The sequence below is a fragment of the Mauremys mutica genome, chromosome 11 (assembly GCF_020497125.1).
Source record: "Mauremys mutica isolate MM-2020 ecotype Southern chromosome 11, ASM2049712v1, whole genome shotgun sequence".
Lineage (NCBI taxonomy): Eukaryota > Metazoa > Chordata > Testudines > Geoemydidae > Mauremys > Mauremys mutica.
In genome coordinates, this window is record NC_059082.1 from 422,165 (window position 1) to 445,802 (window position 23,638).

The 23,638-nt window shown below is 47.7% G+C and overlaps 1 protein-coding gene across 1 annotated transcript in view; it reads left to right on the plus strand.

Moving 5' to 3' along the window:
- The first annotated feature begins 532 nt into the window (after positions 1 to 532).
- The window catches only part of LOC123344037 (electromotor neuron-associated protein 1-like), an 82,561-nt gene continuing 59,455 nt past the window's right edge, over positions 533 to 23,638 (plus strand). The window contains exons 1-2 of the mRNA XM_044979763.1: positions 533 to 698; positions 13,880 to 13,981. Of these exons, the coding sequence (XP_044835698.1) occupies positions 539 to 698; positions 13,880 to 13,981 (262 nt within the window). The 5' untranslated portion in view covers positions 533 to 538. The remainder of the gene's footprint in view (positions 699 to 13,879; positions 13,982 to 23,638) is intronic.

The window sequence follows — 23,638 nt, forward strand, 5'->3', positions numbered from 1 at the left end:
ATTTTACAATCAAAACATATGATGGGAGAACAGTGCTAGCAAGGCCAATTCAATTAGGGCGGATGTGTCTCATTTCCAACAGTGGCCGTGGGCCACTGCCCCATCCCACACAGAACCCTCCCTCTGGGCTGCCCTGGCGGGGGAGGGGCGCAGAGCCCGCCCCACACACCGGCAACGAGCCGCCCGGCGCTGCCATGCCCCGACCAAGGCTCCCCGCCCCCGCCGCGGCCTCGCTGTGGAGACCCGCCGGGCAGCACCAGGCGCGAGGGGGCGGGGCAGCGCAACTCCCCTCTCTTGACTCCCCCCTCCTGCTCTGAGCACGTGAGGAGAGGAGGGGCGGGGCGGCTGGAGTGCGGCACGCAGGGGTGGTGCAGGCTGCGGTGGAGTCTGCGAGACCACGAGACCCCGCCCCCTACAGCTCGTCCGCAATATCTCTGGCTCACGTGTCCACCCCAGCCAATCAGCGTGGGACCGATGGCTCTTTAAGAGCCGCGCGCCAGTCGGCTGCTTCGCGCTGCAGTAGCGGCAGGAGGTTTCCATGGAGATCATTGACGGGGCGGTTGCCATGGCTACAGCGGCGCCCGGGCTGTCTGGTGGGCGCCGCGGCTGGGAGCTGCGGAGGCACGCGCTGCTGATCGTGATCGGGGAGATCGGGACAGAGGCGGAGCGCGGGGCGCTGCGGGGCGCCCTGGAGCGGGGTGAGCAGTGGGCGCCGCAGCGCGCGGCGGGGCGGCAACCGGAGGCACTCCCCCCCCGCCCCCCCGCCCGCCCGCCGTGCCGGCGGCTCCGGGAGAGAAGCGCGGGGCCGCCTGGGGCTGGTGCGGCAGGGACTGTCCAGCCCCGCCCGGGGCGCGTCAGCGTGCCGCACTGTCACGCCGTGAGTGCGGGGGCTGGGCTCGAGCGCCAGCCCTGCCCGGCTCCTTACCGCGTCCCTCAGGCTAGCCCTGAACCCCGCGTCCTCCCCCGGCTTCTCACCCCCCCGGCCCCTCCCCGCAGCCCTGAACCCCGCGTCCTCCCCCGGCTTCTCACCCCCCCACCGCAGCCCTGAACCCCGCTTCCTCCCCCGGCTTCTCACCCCCCCACCGCAGCCCTGAGCCCCGCTTCCTCCCCCGGCTTCTCACACCCCCGGCCCATCCCCGCAGCCCTGAACCCCGCTTCCTCCTCCGGCTTCTCACCCCCCCCGGCCCCTCCCCGCAGCCCTGAACCCCGCTTCCTCCTCTGGCTTCTCACCCCCCCACACCGCAGCCCTGAACCCCGCTTCCTCCCCCGGCTTCTCACACCCCCGGCCCCTCCCCGCAGCCCTGAACCCCGCTTCCTCCCCCGGCTTCTCACCCCCCCCGGCCCCTCCCCGCAGCCCTGAACCCGCTTCCTCCCCCAGCTTCTCGCCCCCCCCCACTGCAGCCCTGAACCCCGCTTCCTTCACCGGCTTCTCACCCCCCCCACCGCAGCCCTGAACCCCGCTTCCTTCCCCGGCTTCTCACCCCCCCCACCGCAGCCCTGAACCCCACTTCCTTCCCCGGCTTCTCACCCCCCCCACCGCAGCCCTGAACCCCGCTTCCTCCCCCGGCTTCTCACCCCCCCACCCCAGCCCTGAACCCCGCTTCCTCCCCCGGTTTCTCATCCTCCCGGCCCCTCCCCACAGCCCTGAACCCCGCTTCCTCCCCCGGCTTCTCACCCCCCCCACTGCAGCCCTGAACCCCGCGTCCACCCCCGGCCTCTCCCCCCCCCACACCGCAGCCCTGAACCCCGCTTCCTCCCCCGGCTTCTCACCCCCCCCACCGCAGCCCTGAACCCCGCTTCCTCCCCCGGCTTCTCACCCCCCCCCCACCGCAGCCCTGAACCCCGCTTCCTCCCCCGGCTTCTCTCCGCGACCCCCGCAGCCCTGAACCCCGCTTCCTCCCCCGGCTTCTCACCCCCCCCACCGCAGCCCTGAACCCCGCTTCCTCCCCGGCTTCTCCCCCCACCGCAGCCCTGAACCCCGCTTCCTCCCCCGGCTTCTCCCCCCCCCACCGCAGCCCTGAACCCCGCTTCCTCCCCCGGCTTCTCACCCCCCCCCACCGCAGCCCTGAACCCCGCTTCCTCCCCCGGCTTCTCACCCCCCCCACCGCAGCCCTGAACCCCGCTTCCTCCCCCGGCTTCTCACCCCCCCGGCCCCTCTCCGCAGCCCTGAACCCCGCTTCCTCCCCCGGCTTCTCACCCCCCCCACCGCAGCCCTGAACCCCGCTTCCTCCCCCGGCTTCTCACACCCCCCACCGCAGCCCTGAACCCCGCTTCCTCCCCCGACTTCTCACTCCCTCCTCCCCACCGCAGCCCTGAACCCCGCTTCCTCCCCCGGCTTCTCACCCCCCTCACACCGCAGCCCTGAACCCCGCTTCCTCCCCCGGCTTCTCACCCCCCTCACACCGCAGCCCTGAACCCCGCTTCCTCCCCCGGCTTCTCACCCCCACCAACCGCAGCCCTGGGTGGGGTGTAGGGAGCGGTACAAATCCATCAGTGTCAGATTATGTATACTGGCAAAAATGGTTAAAATGTTTGTGTTCATTGATCTGGGGCTTCTGGAACAAGCTGGGGATCATGGGTGCGTGGAGTGGGGACATGTAAAGGACCTCAACTTAAGGCAAGGATAGGCAAACATTTTGGCCCGAGGGCCAAATCGGGAGATAGAAATTGTATGGAGGGCCATGAATGCTAGCAAAATTGGGGTTGTGGTGTGGGAGAGGGTGCAGGCTCTGTGGTGGGGCTGGGGCTGAGGAGTTTGGGGTGTAGGAGGGTGCTCTGAGCTGGGACTGAGGGGTTTGGAGAGTGGCAGGGGGATCAGGACTGGGGCAGCGAGTTGAGACATGGGGAGAGGCTCAGAGGTGCAGGTTCCGAGCGGCGCTTACCTCAAGCAGCTCCCGGAAGCAGTGGCATGTCCCTTCTCCGGCACCTACGCAGAGATGCGGCCAGGCAGCTCTGCATGCTTCTCCATTCTCAGGCACTACCCCTGCAGCTCCCATTGGAGCACGTAGGAGTCGGAGTGGGTCCATGTTGTGGTTTCTGGGAGCCGCGTGGTGCAGCCCCAGATCCTGCACCCCAGCTGGAGTGCCAGAGCAGGGCCAAGCCGTGTGGTTTGGCCCCCAACCCAGTGCCCCAGCTGCAGCAGGGCCGAGCGGCGTAGTGTGGCCCCCAACCCAGCCGGAGCGGCGCCAAGCCCCGCGGTGTGTCCCCAGACCTTGCACCCCAGCCGGAGCGGGGCTGAACCACGTGGTTTGCCGTAGTTTGCCCACCCCTGCTCTAAGGAGTCTGGAATTAGCTGGACCTGGGGTTATTCTCAGACAGCCCTGGTTCCCTGACACTATTTACTAATAAACTTACCTGTGTCTGTAAACAGGATCTAGGGTAAAGAGCTCTGTGAGCCTGACACACATCCCCCTCTACGTGGTATTCACTGACCTCCAAGCACAGGTTAGCAGCTTGGGGTGAGTGGTGCCAGGTGAGTGCTTTGGTAGGGTCATGTAGGGGAAGGAGAAGCTCCACTCACTCATGCTCATCCTTACATAAGAGACTTCAGCTCCTTAATCAGATAAAGCTTCTTATGGTCTTTACCATATAACAACATGAAACTCTTAGGCCTGGAGGGGAATGTGTACAGGAAACATATCCCACGGAAAACAGTAGCAATGCCAGCCACAAGCAAGTGCCAAATGCAACCTCTCTGCTTTTGTGCATGAAAGCAACTGGATTGATTAAAAAGAACAGGAGTACTTGTGGCACCTTAAAGACTAACAAATTTATTTTAGCATGAGCTTTCGTGAGCTGCAGCTCACTTCTTTGGATGCATAGAAAGGAACACACAGACGGGATATTTATACATACAGAGAACATGAAAAGGTGGAAGTATGCATACCAACAGGCAGAGTCTAATCAATTGAGATGAGCTATCGTCGTCAGGAGGAAAAAAAACTTTTTGAAGTGATAATTAAGATGGCCCATAGAAGGTGTGAGGAGAACTTAACATAGGGAAATAGATTCAATTGGTGTAATGACCCAACCATTCCCAGTCTTTGTTTAGGCCACAGTTAATAGTATCTAGTTTGCATATTAATTCAAGTTCAGCAGTTTGTCTTTGGAGTCTGTTTTTGAAGTTTTTTTGTTGCAAAATTGCCACCTTCAAGTCTGTCACTGAGTGGTTAGAGAGGTTGAAGTGTTCTCCCACTGGTTTTTGAATGTTATGATTCCTGATGTCAGATTTGTGTCCATTTATTCTTTTGCGTAGAGACTGTCCAGTTTGGCCAATGTACATGGCAGAGGGGCATTGCTGGCTCATGATGGCATATATCACGTTGGTAGATGTGCAGGTGTACGAGCCCCTGATGGCGTGTCTGATGTGATTAGGTCCTATGATGGTGTCACTTGAATGGATATGTGGACAGAGCTGGCATCGGGCTTTGTTGCAAGGATAGGTTCCTGGGTTAGTGTTTATGTTGTATGGTGTGCGGTTGCTGGTGAGTATTTGCTTCAGGTTGGGAGGCTATCTATAAGCGAGGACTGGCCTGTCTCCCAAGATCTGTGAGAGTGAGGGATCACTATTAACTATGGCCTAAACAAAGACTGGGAATGGTTGGGTCATTACACCAATTGAATCTATTTCCCTATGTTAAGTTCTCCTCACACCTTCTATGGGCCATCTTAATTATCACTTCAAAAAGTTTTTTTTCCTCCTGCTGACGATAGCTCATCTCAATTGATTAGACTCTGCCTGTTGGTATGCATACTTCCACCTTTTCATGTTCTCTGTATGTATAAATATCCCCTGTCTGTGTGTTCCGTTCTATGCATCCGAAGAAGTGAGCTGCAGCTCACGAAAGCTCATGCTAAAATAAATTTGTTAGGGCTTGGCTACACTTACAAATTTGCAGCGCTGCAGCAGGGTGTGAAAACACACCCTCTCCAGCGCTGCAAATTGCGGCGCTGCAAAGCGCCAGTGTGGTCAAAGCCCCAGCGCTGGGAGAGCTTTCTCCCAGCGCTGGTGCTTTGACTACACTTAGCGCTTCAAAGCGCTGCCGCGGCAGCGCTTTGAAGTGTAAGTGTAGCCAAAGCCATAGTCTTTAAGGTGCCACAAGTACTCCTGTTCTTTTTGCGGATACAGACTAACAAGGCTGCTACTCTGAAACCTGGATTGATTAAATTTCCCCTCAGCCTTGTGTGTCTGGCACACAGTCCCTGATCTGATCAGCAGCAAGGGGCAATGATTAGTCTGAAGATACATTAGGGCTTTTCAACCCCTCCTTTCTGCCTTATTGCCTTATTGACAATGGCAAAGTATATATGTGAGACAAGGTGGGTGAGGTACACCTCTATCCCGATATAACGCTGTCCTCGGGAGCCAAACAATCTTACCACATTAAAGGTGAAACCATGTTATATTGAACTTGCTTTGATCTGCCGGAGCATGCAGCCCCCGCCCCCCGGAGTGCTGCTTTACCATGTTATATCTGAATTTGTGTTATATCAGGTCACATTATATCAGGGTAGAGGTGTAATATCTTTTATTGGACCAACTTCTTTTGGAGAAAGTGACAAGCTTTTGAGCTATACAGAGCTCTTCTTCAGGTCTGGAAAAGGCACTCAGAGGTGGAACAGATTGTTTAGCATAAGTAGTTAACACATAATGTAAGGGACTATTCAAGGTGAAGTGGCCCATTAACACCCCTGTAGTTATAGGATAAAAATGGGGGTTAGTGGGTTACAGATCTCTACATAAAATAATAAATGGACACAAATAGGACATCAGGAATGGTAACATACAAAAGCCAGTAGGAGAACACTTCAATCTTCATGGACATTCTGTAACAGATTTAAAAGTAGCCATACTTGAACAAAAAAACTTCAGGAAACAGACTTCAAAGAGAAACTGCAGAACTAAAATTCATTTGCAAATTTAACATAATTAATTTGGGCTTGAATAGGGACTGGGAGTGGCTGGCTCACTACAAAAGCAGCTTTGCCTCTCCTCAAATTGACACATCCTCATCAATTATTGGGAGTGGACTACATCCATTCTGATCGAATTGGACCTGTCAACACTGGTTCTCCACTTGTGAGGTAACTCCTTTCTCTTCAAGTGTCATTATATAATGCCTGCATCTGTAATTTTCCACTCCATGCATCTGAAGAAGTGGGTTTTTTACCCATGAAAGGTTATGCCCAAATAAACTGTTAGTCTTTAAAGTGCCACCGGACTCATTGTTGTTTTTGGGTTACAGATTGTTGTAATGGCCATAAATCCAGTGTCTTAAGACCATGATTTTTAGTGTCTAATAAAGTTATGAATTTAAGCTCCCATGTTTGCCTTGTGAAGGTATATTGCAGATGTTCTGTGGGTTTTTCATCTGTTGCTCCTACGGACATATCTCTACTGCTAGAATGATCAGTGACCTCCACAACACACGTTTCATGATCCATGGGTCTTATACATGCCTGTCACAACATGTGGTGTGCCTCATCCAGTGCTTTAAATGCCTCCAATAAAAACTATGTGGGTGAAACCAGATAGTCTCTACATACTCAAATGAACTCACAGGAAAATGATAAAAGACAAAAACACCTTATCACTGTCCTGTGGTGGAACATTATTCACAAAGCGTTCACTCTATATCTGACCTATTAGTTGTCATCCTCAAATTAAATGTGCACATTTTCAAAAGATGAGTCTGTGAGCTTAAATTCATAACTTTGCTAGATGGAATATGTGTTTACTTTTGCTAAACAATCTGTTCTACCTTATATTTAGCTGTGACACTCTGGGTATGTCTCTACTGCAATGTAAGCCCAGGGTCAGTGGGACTCGAGTCAGCTGACCCATATTAGGGAGCCCTGGACTTGAGCATCTACACTGTATTTTAACCCTAGGTTAAGAATTTTCTGACCCATTCTTGAACCTAGGGCTCTGGTGTACACACAATGGTATGCAGACCCAAGTCAAAGTAACCATATCCCAGAGTCCCTAGTGCCCTCCCCTGACCCCTGCCCGAAATGTAGCCTCTCTAGCCCTAGGAACATGGTACACTGGGAAAACTTTACTGCCCACCCTGCACATTACCAGGAAGCAGCTCACTTTGCAAAAGGCTTTATTGGTTCACTCTCCATGGCAAACCCAGGAGGCTTCTCTGATAGCATACTTGCAGATGGGTGATCAGAACAGAATGGGTTAATGCTGACTTGACCTGCTGCCTTTGGAGGGGAGGGAGGTGGAGGGGGGCTTCCATTTTCAATAGAGTGGATTGCAGATTGTTGTGATAGAGAGCTTCTGGCAAACAGAGGCTAGGGACACTATCTCTGCCCATCCTGGCTAATAGCCATTGATGGACCTATCCTCCATGAACTTATCCAGTTGTAGTCTTGACCTTCACAACATCCTCTGGCAAGGAGTTCCACAGGTTGACTGTGCGTTGTGTGAAAAAATACTTCCTTTTGTTTGTTTTAAACCTGCTGCCTATTAATTTCATGTGGTGACCCCTAGTTCTTGTGGTATGAGAAGAAGTAAATAATACTTCCTTATTTACTTTCTTCACACCAGTCATGATTTTACAGACCTCCATCACATCTCCCCTTAGTTGTCTCTTTTCCAAGCTGAAAAGTCCCTGTCTTATTAATCTCTCCTCATATGGAAGCTGTTCCATACTCCTAATAATTTTTTTTGTCCTTGTCTGAACCTTTTCCAATTCCAATATATCTTTTTTGAGATGGGATGACCACATCTGCACACAATATTCAAGATGTGGGCGTACCATAGATTTATATAGTGGTAATATGATATTTTTCTGTCTTATTATTTATCCCTTTCTGAATCGTTCCCAACATTCTGTTAGCTTTTTTGACTGCCGCAGCACATTGAGTGGACGTTTTCAGAGAGCTATCCACAATGACTTCAAGATCTCTCTCTTCAGTGGTAACAGCTAATTTAGACCTCATCATTTTATATGTATAGTTGGGATTATGTTTTCCAATGTGCATTACTTTGCATTTATCAACATTGAATTTCAGCTGCCATTTTGTTGCCCAGTCACCCAGTTTTGTGAGGTCCCTTTGTAATTCTTCAGAGTCTGCTTTGGGCTTAACTATTTTGAGTAGTTTTGTATCATCTGCAAGTTTTGCCACCTCACTGTTTACCCCTTTTTCCAGATCATTTATGAATATGTTGAATAGGACTGGGCCCAGTACAAACCCCTGGGGGACACCACTATTTACCTCTCTCCATTCTGAAAGCTGACCATTTATTCCTACCCTTTGTTTCCTATCTTTTAACCAATGAGGACCTTCCCTTTTATCCCATGACAGCTTATTTTGCTTAAAAGCCTTTGGTGAGGGACCTTGTCAAAGACTTTCTGAAAATCTAAATACACTATATCCACTGGATCCCCCTTGTCCACATGCTTGTTGACCCCCTCAAAGAATTCTAGTAGATTGGTGAGGTATGATTGCCCTTTACAAAAAGCATATTGACTCTTCTCCAACAAATTATGTTCATCTATGTGTTTCATAAGTCTGTTCTTTTCTATAGTTTCAACAAGTTTGCCCAGTACTGGAGTCCGGCTTACTGGCCTGTAACTGCCGGGATCACCTCTGGAGCCCTTTTAAAAAATTGGCATCACATTAGCTATCCTCCAGTCATTTGGTACAGAAACTGGTTTAAATGTTAGGTTACAAACCACAGTTAGTAGTTCTGCAATTTCACACTTGAATTCCTTCAGATCTAATGAGAAACAGTCAAATGAAAGAGAGTCCCATTCATTTACATCATGTAATGGCAGACAGTTAAAAAGTGACAATTTTTTAAAGTGCTTATATACAAATGCTAGAAGTCTAAATAATAAGATGGGTGAACTAGAGTGCCTTGTATTAAATGAGGATATTGACATAATAGGCATCACAGAAACTTGATGGAATGAGGATAATCAATGGGACACAGTAATACCAGGTACAAAATATATCAGAAGGACAGAACATGTTGTGCTGGTGGGGGAGTGTCACTACATGTGAAAGAAAGCATAGAATCAAATGAAGTAAAAATCTTAAATGAACCAAACTATACCATAGAATCTCTATGAATAGTAATAGAGCACGGGCAGTCACAAAGAAATTCACATCCTGTGACCTGTCCATGACTTTTACTATATACCCCAACTAAAACTTAGGCAGGGGGCTGCAGGTGCTTGGGGGAAGGGGTGGGGGCTGTGGTGCTTGGCCCAGGACTCGTGCTGCGGGGGAGGGATGGGCCGCAGCATGCAGCCCTGGATCCCTGCTGGGGGGTGGGGTTTGGCGGGCTGGCAGGGGCTCCCTACCTGGCTCTACGTGTCCCTGCAGCTCCTAGGCAGCGAAGGAGCCAGGGAGTGCCACGTGCTGCTCCCAGTCCTGCCATAAGTGCTGGCTGCGCAGCTCCCATTGGCTGGGAACCGCAGCCAATGGGAGCTGTGGGGGTGGGGCCTGCAGGTACGGGCAACGCGTGGAGCCTCCTGGTGCCTGGCCCCTTCTGTGCCTAGGAGCTGCAGGGCCATGCCAATGGGAGCGCCCCCAGCACCCACCAACCCCCTGCCTATAGTTCTGAGCCCCCTCCCACGAACCCAAACTGCTGCTGCTGGCCCAGGGGCTGTCTGGCTCGGGCAGCCCCTGAGCCAGCACCGGCTGCAGAGGTCACGGAAAGTCACGGAATCCGTGACTTTCTGTGACAGCCTTGCAGCCTTACCCATAGCTTGATGGTCACATAGATGTAACACATTGAGAAAGGTGATACAGCTTGCCAGGTCAGAGTGTACAGAGTGCCTTGTGATAGTGAATCAGTCTGCTGAGCAGAGGAATGTTTATCAGGAATTGCATTTTATCAGTTAGGAGACACTGAGTAAAACATCTTTTAATTGGCAACAGAATGTTGTTGTCCCCTGAAAGCCCTTTGTACAGTTTTTGTGTGTTTGACACAGTAAGGAGTTTAGAATGCAGATCCAAACCAGATTGACTTTGGATTTCTCAAAGGCACCAGACTGAAAGCTAGGTTGGTGCAAAGTGGTAGTTTACTCTACAGTGTGATTGGGATGTAGGATGTTCTTTGAGGGTAGAATAATTAACAAATATTTATTTTTATTTTGTTATTTAATTATGGGCATGCCTAAACTGAGGTGGTGTCATACAGAGAGGAAGACTTTGAGGACTTTCCTCATGAACACCACCAAAGTCTTGCCCTGTGTGACTTCAGAGGTGCACAGAGTCACTTACAGAATGTCACTACTAATCTCGTATGCTTTTCCCTTAGTGTGGTCCAGGTGAACACACAAGTTAGACTAGAATTAAGAACAAACATATTGTTCTTGATACTAAGCATTACCCTGCTTCAATGGCAGCATGGAGACTTGAACAGGGTCTATTTTGACATGCTATGAAGTAGAGTCTGATCAGAAGGTCACGTTTCTATTCTAGTTTGATTCGTCCAGTTTTGAAGGAATATCTCAAGGGAGTGAAGCTGGTATTAAAAGGAAATGTCAAATTTTATAAGCTAATTAACCCAGCAGGAAGTCAGACAGTTTGCAAGGGCATAAGGAATGGGATATGAGAAACTGTACCACAGGTCACATGGAATTGTACGCATGCTGTACATGCTACAGCAACATCCTCAGAGAATATGACCAGTTAGGAAACTTCAAGATGGTACATTGCACACACTTGCATAAGGAGAAGGGGGCCCGGAATCTGGTAGAGCAATGGTCTGGTCCTTCTGCAGTGGACTGAGCATTTGAGGTGATGGTCATTGGTAAGACGAGGGATGATTTTAAAAACTAAACTGAATGACTTCCAAACTGCACAGAGGAAAAACTTGTGAATTAGCTGAAATACTGAATGAGAAGCCCCCTCTCCCCTCAGGTTTTAAAAGAGGATCTCTATTCTTTGCATTTTGGAGAATGTAAAACCAGTGCTCAGAACAGCCCTTCTTGTTGCTGCAGCTAGGACATGATGTGTCCTGCAGAGTGCCACCTCACCCACCTTCTGTCCCCTCCAGGTTGGATTGCTGTTCAGCTCCATCTCATCAACACTGCAGAGGTATTAAAGAGCCCTTGTGTTGGGCACATGTATTAAATCACGGCTTGCTTCTCAAGGCAATTTTTATAAAAAGGGGAACAGATCTTCCCTGCTTTGCCTCAGTCTGTTCCCTTCCTAAATTGCAGATCTCTTATTTCTTGGCCTGTGTTTGTTATTTGGGGATGGGGACATAAAGAAGCAGGAAAAATTGATATCCTGTGCTGCTGCTAAAATTGATGATGGGTTTTTCTGATATTATGAGAGCATCCTGAGCACCATTAGTTTGTCATACATTCTGCAGTGCGGTCTGTCAGCTGATTGCTGCACCATTCCTTTGCAGTGTGTGCTGTGACCAGAGACAAATTAAGAAAAACTTTGTGTCCAGTTATTCTAAACAATTCGTGCCTTTGAAATAATATGTTTGCCGTTTGTGTGTGTGGTGGGGCAAATTATTAACCCCATTTTGGTGATGTGCTGAGAGCTGGGGCTGAGCTTTGTAATTGCATCTTGTACTCTGGAAGCAGCTCTGATATTTGAGTTTGCATCCTCAGTGGCCACTATGTTACATTCAGTTGATTGTTGTCTCCTGAATCGAGATATAGTGCTGGAGAACAAGAACTGATTGCTGCAGTCAACTGGATTGGTACCCCTGCTCCTCCAGGGATTGGCAATCGACTCCTTTTAGGGTGGGGATAAGTGTGGAGCTAAGGTTTTTTTCTGGCTTTTTTGACCCCTCTGTCTTTAATGCACCATCACACAAGAGTGAAATTCTCTCCCTGAGATGGTGGCAAAGATGTAGGAAGGATACACATAATGAGTACTGATAAAGTTTAGAACCTTAGTTTAGTTATTACATATTTGACTTGTGTAACACCCTGCCACTGGCTTTAAGCTGCTGCTGGCTTGCTGGAGGCAGCAGCGAATGAGATGTGAGGAGGAGTTATCATCAGGGCCGGCTCCAGGCACCAGCCCAGCAAGCAGCTGCTTGGGGCGGCCAGTGGTGGGGGGCGGCACGTCTGGGTCTTCAGTGGCAATTCAGCGGCTGGTCCCTCACTCCCTGTCATAAACAGATAGTTAAGGGTTAAGGTCTCTTTTACCTGTAAAGGGTTAACAAGCTCAGTAACCTGAGAAACACCTGACCAGAGGACCAATCAAGGGACAAGATAATTTCAAATCTCTGTGGAGGGAAGTCTTTGTCTGTGTTCTTTGTTTAAGTTGCCGTTCTCTTTTTGGATCTAAGAGAGGCCAGACATATCTTCAAGTTCTCCAAGTTTTCCTGAAGTATTTTCTTCTATTCAGTATAGTGAGTATTAGAAAGGCGGTTTAGTCTTAAAATTACTTTCTACATTTGCAATTGTGTGTTTGCTGAAGAAATATCTTTATTTCTGTTTGCTGTTACTTTGATTATTCTGAGAAGGGAGGGGGGGAACCCTCTCCAGGTTTATAGCTAGACCCTGTATATTTTCCATCTTGGTGTTATAGAGATAGTGTTCTTTCTTTCTTTCTTTCTTTTAATAAAATCTTTTCTTTTTAGAACTTGATTGATTTCTTCCCTTGTTTGGATTTTCAGGGGAAGGGGAGGGGGGAAAAGTGAATCCCTCTTTGTTTGTTTCAAGGAATTTGAATCCAGGTATCTCTCCCCAGGACTAGGGTAAGGGAGGGGGAAGGAGGTGGGGGAAATAGGTTATTTCCCTTTGTGTTGAGATTCAAGGAGTTTGGATCTGTGTTCCCCAGGGAAAGTTTGGGGGAACAGGGAGTGTGCCAGACACTAACAAACTGGCTGGTGGCAGCGTACCAGATCTAAACTAGGATTTTAGTTTAGAGGAGTCCATGCAGGTCCCCATCTTGTGGACGCTAAAGTTCAAAGTGGGGAATAAACCTATGACACTCCCTCTTGGAGCAAAGGACCAGCCGCGGAATTGCCGCCGAAGACTGAAGTGGCAGCGGTAGAGCTGCAGATCGCGATCACGGCTTTTTTTTTTTTCTTTCCTTTTTGCTGCTTGGGGCGGCAAAAACCCAGGAGCCGGCCCTGGTTATCATATGTACCAACAATTTGATTATCATGACACCCTAGCATGGCAAGGTGCCATCTGGGAGTGGCTGCTCCTTGTTGGAACATGAAGATGAATTACCTGTAGCACTGTATGGTGCAACCCAGAAGGCGAACCTCTTTCTCACCACGGTCTGAAGGTGATTTCCCCAGCATGGTGTGACACCATCTGGTCTGGGAAGAGAGTCTACTTGCTGCTGGAATATGAAGGGGATTATTTTGCAAAGATTACATAGATTAAAGAGCAAACTCAATGGATCTGAAGGTGATCCATGGCTTTGGAAGAGTGATTTGGTAAAGGAAGTTGAGGGGGGTGGTCTGTACTGTGACTCAGAGGGGTACACATGTTATAAGAACTGTTACACCAGAACAGATCAATAGTCAAACTAGTCCAGTATCCCATCTCTGCCAACAGCCAATGCTGAACACTTCCGAAGATGTAAAACTCCCACAGTGCATTTGCCTGATTATGCAATGGTGTATTTGGTTTAGTCACTGTTTGTGGAACCTCACTAAAATGAAAACGCATTTACTACCTTGTCCTGCCCCATAACCTAGGGGCAGATTTGTAAAGGAACAAATGGGAATTGGCTGCCTAACCATCCCTTGTCGTTTAAAATGTTCACCATGGGCCATAAATATGGGCTTCTGAAATAGCATAGATAGGCATTAGTTTCATATACGGTAATCACCTGGCTGACTTTTATTGACACCTCCATCTTATCCATTCCTGGTTTTGGAATTCATGGAAAAAGGCCTTAATTCTACGTTTCTTGTTGGCAGGAATTCGCTCATGGAACATTCATCTTCCCTCTTGTGACCTGAATCAGCAACTGAGACTCTTTGTAAGTCAGCATCTTGCTCAGTTTTCTTCAGAGTTCAAAGGTCAGTTTCCTTTTATCTATATTCTTTTTTTTTTTTGCTTTTCTGTTGGAGTTTGAAGTTGGTGAATAGAGGATGGAAATGAAATTGGTAAAGATTTTACCACTTAGAAAACAACCATATTCTTCCTGTGAGTTGCTTCTCCAGGTTTGAGTAGACATTAACATGAACACTGAAGGTGGAAACAATAGACATAAATATATATCAGTGCAAAGGAATTTAATCTAAAACTGCTGGTCTAATTGTTGGTGGTGGAGGGCTTGTAGAGGGACTAGAGACATGCAAATAGGCTTTTAAACAGAGTGCCCAGATAAATAATTTAAGGCATTGTTGTTTGTTCCTTCTTACAGCACAATACAATGTTTCATATAAACTACTTTATTTCATATAAACTACTTATTCTCAGATTTCTTTATAGAGCAGGGGTGGGCAAACTTTTTGGCCCAAGAGCCACATCGGGGTTGCAAAATGGCATGGAGGGCCAGGTAGGGAAGGCTGTGCCTCCCCAAACAGCCTGCCCCCTACTCAGGGCCGGATTAAGACCTTTAGAGGCCCTAAGCAGAGGTGGTTCCAGGCACCAGTGCACCAAGCATGTGCCTGGGGCGGCAAGCTGCGGGGGGGCACCTGCCAGTTGCTGTGAGGTTGGCAGTCGGGCCACCTTCGGCAGCATGCTTGCGGGAGGTCTGCCGATCCCGTGGCTTCGGCGGCAATTCGGTGCCGGATACGCCGAAGGCGCAGGACCGGCAGACCTCCCGCAGGCATGCCGCCAAAGGCTGCCTAACTGCCATGCATGGGGAGGCAAAATACATAGAGCCGCCCCTGGCCCTAAGCACTGAAAAGATTATGGTGTCCCCCCATATATAATTCAAAATAAAAACAATACTATACACAAAACTTACATGTTTGCTGAAATTAAAATAGCTTCTTTCTAGATTTTCTGATTGCAAAATTCTGGATAAGTTCATCAAAGCTGACTCGACGAAGCATGTCCGCTTCCATACACAATAGGGAAAGTCAATCAAGTCTGTGCTGACATGTTCTCTGAGGGTTTTTTATTCTTTTCAACTGAGAAAAAGAGCGTTCTGCGGAGCAGTTAGTAATCATCAATGTTAGAAAAATACGTAGTGCGATCTCTACCTTTGGAAATACACATTGTATTCTATCTTTCAATATTGTGTCATGAAGATCAATGTGACTGAATTTCATTTTTCCTGTTTCATTAAACTTTGCGCGCATATAACAGTGGAACTGCCGTATTTCTCCACAGAGATTCATGTTCAAGTCAACAGGGTATGAGTCAACTAGTTTTTAGGAACCTTGTGAATATTGTTTGTCAGATAAGTCCATATCGTTTAGAAAAGAAATTCTACTTGATACTTCTTTGTACACGTCACCTCTCCTCTTCATATGAGCTTCAAGTGTATCAATTATAGCATAGTAAGTAGATATGCGAAATTTGTCTCTAGGATTCAATGCTGTTTCTGTTGCACTGCTATCATTTGCTTGTTTTTTCCTGATTCGCTTGCGGGACTGGGCTTATTTGTAGTTAGTGTCAGGAAAGATATCTTTTGACATGTCTTCAAATCTTTCTAAATCATTCCCCAAAGTGTGTAAGTGGTCTGCTAAATGATTGACAGAGGTCTGCACATGTTTTCAAATCCAATTCTTTTTCTTGGAGAGCTTGACTTGTGCGGTAAAAGTATTGTAAAATTTCATTCCACATGGTCAACATGAATACAAACTCTAGTTCTTGCATCTTGTTTGCAATGTTTTCTGCCTCTCGTATAGTTTCTCCCTTTTGTGATTGGTCTTCAGCTATACTTTCTAATGCATCCACAATCTTTGATTAGGACTCCAGAATTGCACTCGTTACCACTGCATATGCCTCCCAGCGAGTATTAGAAAGAGTTTTCAACACACGATCATTGCCCAAATATGTTTTAAGAACTGCCCATCGGTGTGTTGAGGCAGAGAAAAATGTATAAAGTAACTGGACTGTTGAGAAAAACCTTACTGCCACCGGACAACAATCAACAGCACTGCAGCCAACAAGATTGAGAGAGTGTGCAGCACATGATATGAATATGGCATATTTGTTCTGTTCTAAAAGCTTCTTCTGCATTCCTTGATAACGCCCTGACATGTTGGCAGTGTTGTCATAAGATTGACCTCTGCACTTTGAGAAATCTATTTTGAAAACTTGGCACAGATAATGCAGTACTTGATTTGCCATTTCTTCACCAGAGTGGCTTTTCAAATTGAGGAATGTTATAAATCGTTCAACTGGTTTTCCATCTGTGGGAGACACATCTTAGTACAATACTCAAATGATCAATATGTGAAAGATCAGGTGTAGAGTCGACAGATAAACTGAAGTATCCAGCAGTACTTATTTCATCCACAATAGCTGAATGAACTTTGTCACTCATTAGACCAATGAGTTCATCACGTACTGTCTTGGATAAGGATGATGGGTTACCTTTGCCAGCATTCCCATATTTTGAGATATGGCCACTCATGGGAGTGTTGCCAGAAGTAATCACCTTGTTGTGGGGGTGGGGGGCTGAGGAAGACTAATCAAATGTTTGTTTACCTGAATAGTAATTTGCATTTCATAGGCATTTCTTTCCTAAAAGGAAAGATGATGAATAGGTACCTGATATTAAATACCATTGACATCTTTGAAACAGTGCCTTATCACCAGGCGTGTAGAACTGGCCTCTGTTCCCAGGCTAATTGTCACACTGTTAAATTCCTCAAAATTTATATATGTATTAAATATAGGTCATATCAGACATATGGGCACAGACTGTCACTGTGAGCTATGCCTGCAAGATGTTTTATATCAACATATTACACCTTGTCAGATTCCTCTTTTTAGGCATGTGTGTGTACTTGAAGGAAGGTGTTTTTTTTCTTAATGGTCAGGATATTTAACTGGAAGCAGAGACCTAGGTTCTATTTCTTGATCTGCCATTCACTTACTATGTGAGCCTGTGACTCAGTTTCTTTACCTATGAAATGAGGATAGTCAGAATGATGCATTTTTGTAAAGCAGTGGGATATCTGTGGAGTTAAAGCTCTGTGTGTTACTATGTACATACTTGATTAATTTATCTCCTGAAGTGTGATGCCAAGAACTGGACACAGTATTCCAGCTGAGGCCTTATCGGTACTGAATAGAGTGGAGGAATTACTTCTCATGTCTTGCTTACACCACTCCTGCTAATAGATCCCAGAATTATGTTCGCTTTTTTAGTAACAAGAGTTACATTATTGACTCATATTTAGTTTGTGATCCACTATAGCCCCCAGGTCTTTTTCTGTAGTACTTCTTCCTAGGCGGTCTTTTCCCATTTTGTATGTGTGCAATTGATTGTTTCTTCCTAAGTGTAGTCCTTTGCATTTGCCCTTTATTGAATTTTATCCTATTTATTTCAGACCATTTCTCCAGTTCGTCAAGATCATTTTGAATTCTAATCATGTCTTCCAAAGTGCTTGAAACCCCTTCCAGCTTGGTATTGTCCGCAAACTTTATAAGTGTACTCTCTATGCCATTATCCACATAATTTATGAAGACAGTGAATAGAATCAGACCAAGTAGAGAACCTTGTGGGACCCCACTCAATATGCCCGTCCATCTTGACTGGATAAAGATTTGACCACAATGATCTATGTGTTTGTCACCTCCAGATTAGATTTCTGTGACTTACTGTTTCTGGGCCTGAAGGTAGATGCAATACCAAGGCTTCATCTTGTGTAGTTTATAGCAGCCCAGTTTAATGAGATGAGCCTCCTTGAGTATATTATCATTACCTCTGTAAAGGCTCTGGTTCCCACTTCGCTTACTAGTTCAAGTCCCTGGTCCTAATCTACAAAGCCATCAAATGGTAAAGACCCAGCTACTGTATTAAATTCTTTTATTTATTATTTGTATTGCCGTAGTACTATGAGGTGCCAAGTAGGATTGGGGCTCAGCTGTACTGAATGCATACAAAAATGTAGGAAAACATAGTCCAGCAATCAGATTTCCATTCATGACCTGCAAAAACAGTTGTTCTTCTGGAATAATATAGTGTATGCAGCATGTGATAAAGCATTCTCTAAACACATTTTTTTTTAAATCTGTATATGTCCCAAGTAAAGCTTCCCATAACCAGGGAATGGAGAAGATCAGGAGATTCTATGGAGTCTGCTATGGACCTCTCCACAGAGACCTGATTTACCTGGAAAGTGCTTAGGCACTAAAATGATGAGCACTGTAGAAAATCCTAAAATAGATTCCTGTATCCTTTTTGCACTTATGCCACTGAAACTCTCATTCTTGAATTAATAATTGAGTTCCTCCATACTTCCAATTTGTCCACCTGTAAAATATCTGGTCTCTTCTTATAAACTAATGGATTAGCTACTTGAGATCCTCTGACGGGAACTAAAGAAAGATGATTTTATTTGTTTTGTATTATTGCCTAGAGTCCCCCCTCCTCATTTGATAGGCACTGCACAGACATAGTGTAAGACACTCCCTTCCCCAGTCTTAGTTTAGGACAAGATGTAACAGGTCAGTAAAACAAACGAAGGCTGGGGAAGGATGGGGTATCAGTAATACATATTATTTTGCATAGACTAAGTGTGCACACTTCACTGGTATAACAAGCAGATCAGTAGCAGGAATCTTGTCTCTCCACCTGCATATAAATATGAAGTGTTATGTTTGAATTATGCTGTTACTTTGACAGATGCTTGAGGTTTAAACCAAGCATCAGAGAACAAAGGCCTGTCTCCTCAAGAGACTGGCTTGTGGTTATGGGTGGGATTTATTATTTTAAAATGTAATATTGGAAACTGAAATCCCACTTCTGTGAATAGAATAGTAATTATCTCCAGGAGCCTACACTACTGTGCCAGTCCACAGCCCTAAAATAGGATCTAGATTAAAGTCACTGAGAGACCCCCACTCTGGCTTCTCCCTATGTATGTGCACGATCTGTAGTATTGGGCTGCTGGAGGAGCTTACATTATGATTCCCTGTCCCCTCATCATGATGGGAGAGATGCTGCTAGAGATAATTTAATATTCAGAAATTCTCACTCAAGATGCTTGAGTCTTTCTGTTAAAATTGTGGGGAAGATGTGATGGGCTGAGGCTAGCCAGAGTATTGCCTCCATTTTTAGGGCCACAGTTTCCATTTCCTAAGTGCCTGTGCCATAGTGCCTCAGCTGAGCTGTGGTCATGGTACCACCTTAAGAGCAGTGTGCTCTGTTTCTCCCAATGAATCCAACTTCCCCTCCAGCCCCTACGCTCTCCAGCATGGCTTCACTGTTTACTCTGCGTGTCCTCTGAGTCCCTCTTCCCTTCCTCTGTCTGAAATGCATATAAGGCTGTTGTTGGAGTGAGCAAGATGCATTATGGCACTGAATTCAGCCCACTCAGAAGTTGAATCCCTCATCATTTGTGGTGGGTGAAGTTTCCTTGTTTCAGCACCATCAATCCCTTTGCTGCCAGTAATGCAGTCCAGTTCTCTGTCCTGTCAGAGATGAATGGTGGATCTGTTAATGCAGGGTATAGTGGAATGTAATGTGGACATATGATGTGGAGTACTATTCTGGTGCTGCAGCTCAACGCCTTGTATAAATGGCTAAACTTTCCCATATGTACTGATGTATCTATACCAGTGTAACCCTCATGTAGATCGTTCTATTTCAATGTTCAGAGGGCCTTTTTTGGTTTAGAAAATGTTGCTTTGGAAGGTGTTTAATGTAAACTAAAAAGGTCACTGTTATACCAGAATTAGAGTGTCTACCCAATAGAGTGTTACCGGAATAACAATATCTGTTTAAATTAGGGTGACCAGATGTCCCAATTTTATAGGGACAGTCCTGATTTTTGGGTCTTTTTCTTATATAGGCTCCGATAACTCCCCACCCCCTGTTCCAATTTTTCACACTTGCTGTCTGGTCACCCTAGTTTAAATCCACATTTTGGCATATACCAGCACAACTTTGCTGTGTAGACAAGCCCTGAGGCCCCTACACAGCTCTGCCAATCCACTTAAGTCCGGCAGCACCCTCTGTTACTCCAGGTTGACTGTCCCATGAGCCAGGTGAAAGTGTGGCTCCTGCATGCCTGGGGAATGGCAACTATGTAACTTTGTTGACAAGTCTCTCACTTTGCAGATTTACTTATTGTCTGGGAGCCTGTGCAGGCATTTTGTGTAGCTTCAGACAAAAAGTCAGTGCCTTTGACCATGCAACTGCGTCAGAGGCCCTCTGGGCACTCCCAGCCTGCAAGAAGAGGGGGAATGGATGGATAGTGTGATGGGTTTTTTGAGTGGAGGGAAAAGGAGGGCTGAAACTGCAGCAGAGCTATAGCAGTCTCTCTACCTCATCCTCCTTGCAGACAAGAATTAGCTCATTAAATTGTTGAAAATTCTGCTCCTGATCCTAAACAATCTGAGAACTAACAACAATAGGGTCTAACTCCCTGCTCAGCCTCTCTGCTTTTCCTTGCAACCTCTTTCCCATCCTCTGTCTCAGTCTATTTAGATTGAGCTCTTCAGGGCAGCAACTTGCTCTTCATAGTGAGTGCTTAAATAATACAAAGCTCAAACAATGGATTTGAGACTTCCAAGCTGCAGCACATTGAGCTCTCTTCCTGCCTCAGCTTTGTTGCCATGCTTCCGGCATTGGGATAGATGTGCTATGAGAGCCAGACAAGGCCAGCTGAGTCCCTGCCCACACCTGCCTGGACATTCTAAGGGTATGTTTACACTAAGGGATTATTCCAATTTTACAGAAACCGTTTTTTTAAAACAGATTGTATAAAGTTGAGTGCACGCGGCCACACTAAGCACACATTAATTCGGCGTACCAAGGCTAGCGTCGATTTCCGGAGCGTTGCACTGTGGGTAGCTATCCCATAGTTCCCGCAGTCTCCCTCGCCCATTGGAATTCTGGGTTGAGATCCCAATGCATGATGGGGCAAAAACAGTGTAGCGGGTGATTCTGGGTAAATGTCGTCAGTCAATCCTTCCTCCGTGCAAGCAACGGCAGACAATCATTTAGTGCCCTTTTTCCCTGGATTGCCCTGGCAGACGCCATAGCATGGCAACCATGGAGCCCGTTTAGCCTTTTGTCACTGTCACCGTATGTGTACTGGATGCTGCTGACAGACGCGGTACTGCAGTGCTACACAGCAGCATTGATTTGCCTTTGCAAGGTAGCAGAGACGGTTATCAGCCCTATTGCACCGTCTGCTGCTTTGGAAATTGGCAATGACGGTTACCAGTCCTTTTGTACTGTCTGCTGCTAGAAATTGGCGATGATGGTTACCAGTCCTTTTGTACCGTCTGCTGCTGTCATGGGTGCTCCTGGCTGGCCTCACTGAGGTCGGCCGGGGGCGCATGGACAAAAATGGGAATGACTCCCCAGGTCATTCCCTTCTTTATGTTTTGTCTAAAAATAGTCAGTCCTGCCTAGAATATGGGGCAAGTCTACTAGACAACCAGAGAGCACAGCCGCTCTGGGTCAGAGCCCCAGATATCCCGCAGAAATGATGAGCTGCATGCCATTCTAGGGGGTGCCCCTGCAACAACCCCACCCATTGCTTCCTTCCTCCCACACCCCTCCTGGGCTACCATGGCAGTGTCCCCCCATTTGTGTGATGAAGTAATAAAGAATGCAGGAATAAGAAACACTGACTTTTTTAGTGAGATAAAATGAGGGGGAGGCAGCCTCCAGCTGCTATGATAGTCCAGGCAGGACAGAATCTTCATTAGACATGAAAGGCGGGGGGAGGAGCAGGAGCTCAGCCTCCAGCTGCTATGATGAGGACGGTTACCAAGCCTTTTGCACCATCTGCCTCTCCAGGAGACAAAGCTTAAAGAAGGGAATGACTGGGAGTCATTCCCATTTTTGCCCAGGTACCCCCCACCGACCTCACCGTGGCCAGCCAGGAGCACTCACGGGATGATGATGACAGTTTCCAAGCCTTTTGTACCATCTGCCATCAGGGAAGGAAGGGGAGGGGATGCTGCTGTTCAGCGCCGCAGCACCGCGTCTACCAGCAGCATGCAGTAGACATACGGTGACATTGAAAAAAGGCGAGAAACGATTTTTTTCCCTTTTCTTTCACCGGGGGTGGGAGGGGGGCAAATTGATGACATATACCCTGAACCACCCGGGACAATGTTTTTGACCCTTCAGGCATTGGGAGCTCAGCCAAGAATGCAAATGCTTTTCGGAGACTGCGGGGACTGTGGGATAGCTGGAGTCCTCAGTCCCCCCCCCCGCTCCCTCCATGAGCGTCCATTTGATTCTTTGGCTTTCCGTTACGCTTATCACGCAGCACTGTGTTGAGTCCCTGCTGTGGCCTCTGTCTGGAGATTTTTTCATATGCTTTGGCATTTCGTCTTCTGGAACGGAGCTCTGATAGAACAGATTTGTCTCCCCATAAAACGATCAGATCCAGTATCTCCCATACAGTCCATGCTGATCAGCGCTCCACGCTGGCAGGGCCGGCTCTACAGTTTTCGCCGCCCCAAGGAGCGCGCCGAATTGCTGCTGCGGGCGGGGGGGGGGCAGTCCCTGTGCTCTTAGGGTGGCAGGTGTGTTTTCGGCGGCAGCTTCTATGTTTAGTTGAAGCCGCCCTGGACAGCTAAACATAGAAGCTGCCGCCGAATTGCTGCCGCCACGGAAACGCACCTGCCGCCCTAAGGGCACAGGGACTGCCCCCCCCCCTCGCGGCAGCAATTCGGTGCGCTGCTTGTGGGCAAAACAAGGGGGACTGCCGCCCCTTGCAGAATGCCGCCTCAAACACCAGCTTGGAATGCTGGTGCCTGGAGCCGGCCCTGCACGCTGGGCAAACAGGGAATGAAATTCAAAAGTTCGCGGGGCTTTTCCTGTCTACCTGGCCAGTGCATCCAAGTTCAGATTGCTGTCCAGAGCGGTCACAATGGTGCACTGTGGGATCGCGCCCGGAGGCCAATACCGTCGAATTGTGGCCACACTAACCCTAATCCAACATGGCAATACCGATTTCAGCGCTACTCCCCTCGTCAGGGAGGGATACAGATACCGGTATTAAGAGCCCTTTATAACGAAATAAAGGGCTTCGTTGTGTGAACGGGTGCAGGGTTAATTCGGTTTAACGCTGCTAAATTCAGTATAAACATGTAGTGTAGACCAGGCCTTACATGAGATCTCAGACCTGCTGCGGCACTTTGGCTTTCTCAGGTAGAAAGGGTTTGTTTTGCGGCCATCTATTGGCTGAGGTTGGGGTGCAGGCAGTACTGCTTTGTGTGATATGTCCAAAGTGTCTGTTTAATTTTTTAGCTGTCAGATGACTCACCAAGAGTTTATAGAATCTCAGGCTATGTCTACACTACAGTTTATGCCTGCATATCTTATGTTGCTCAGGGGTGTGAGAACCCCCCCCCCCCCGCGACGTAAGTTACACAGTATCAGAGAGGTAACCGTGTTAGTCTGGATCTGTAAAAGCAGCAAAGAGTCCTGTGGCACCTTATAGACTAACAGACGTATTGGAGCATGAGCTTTCGTGGGTGAATACTCACTTTGTCGGATGCATGTAGTGGAAATTTCCAGAGGCAGGTATATATATGCAAGCAAGAATCAGGCTGGAGATAACGAGGTTAGTTCAATC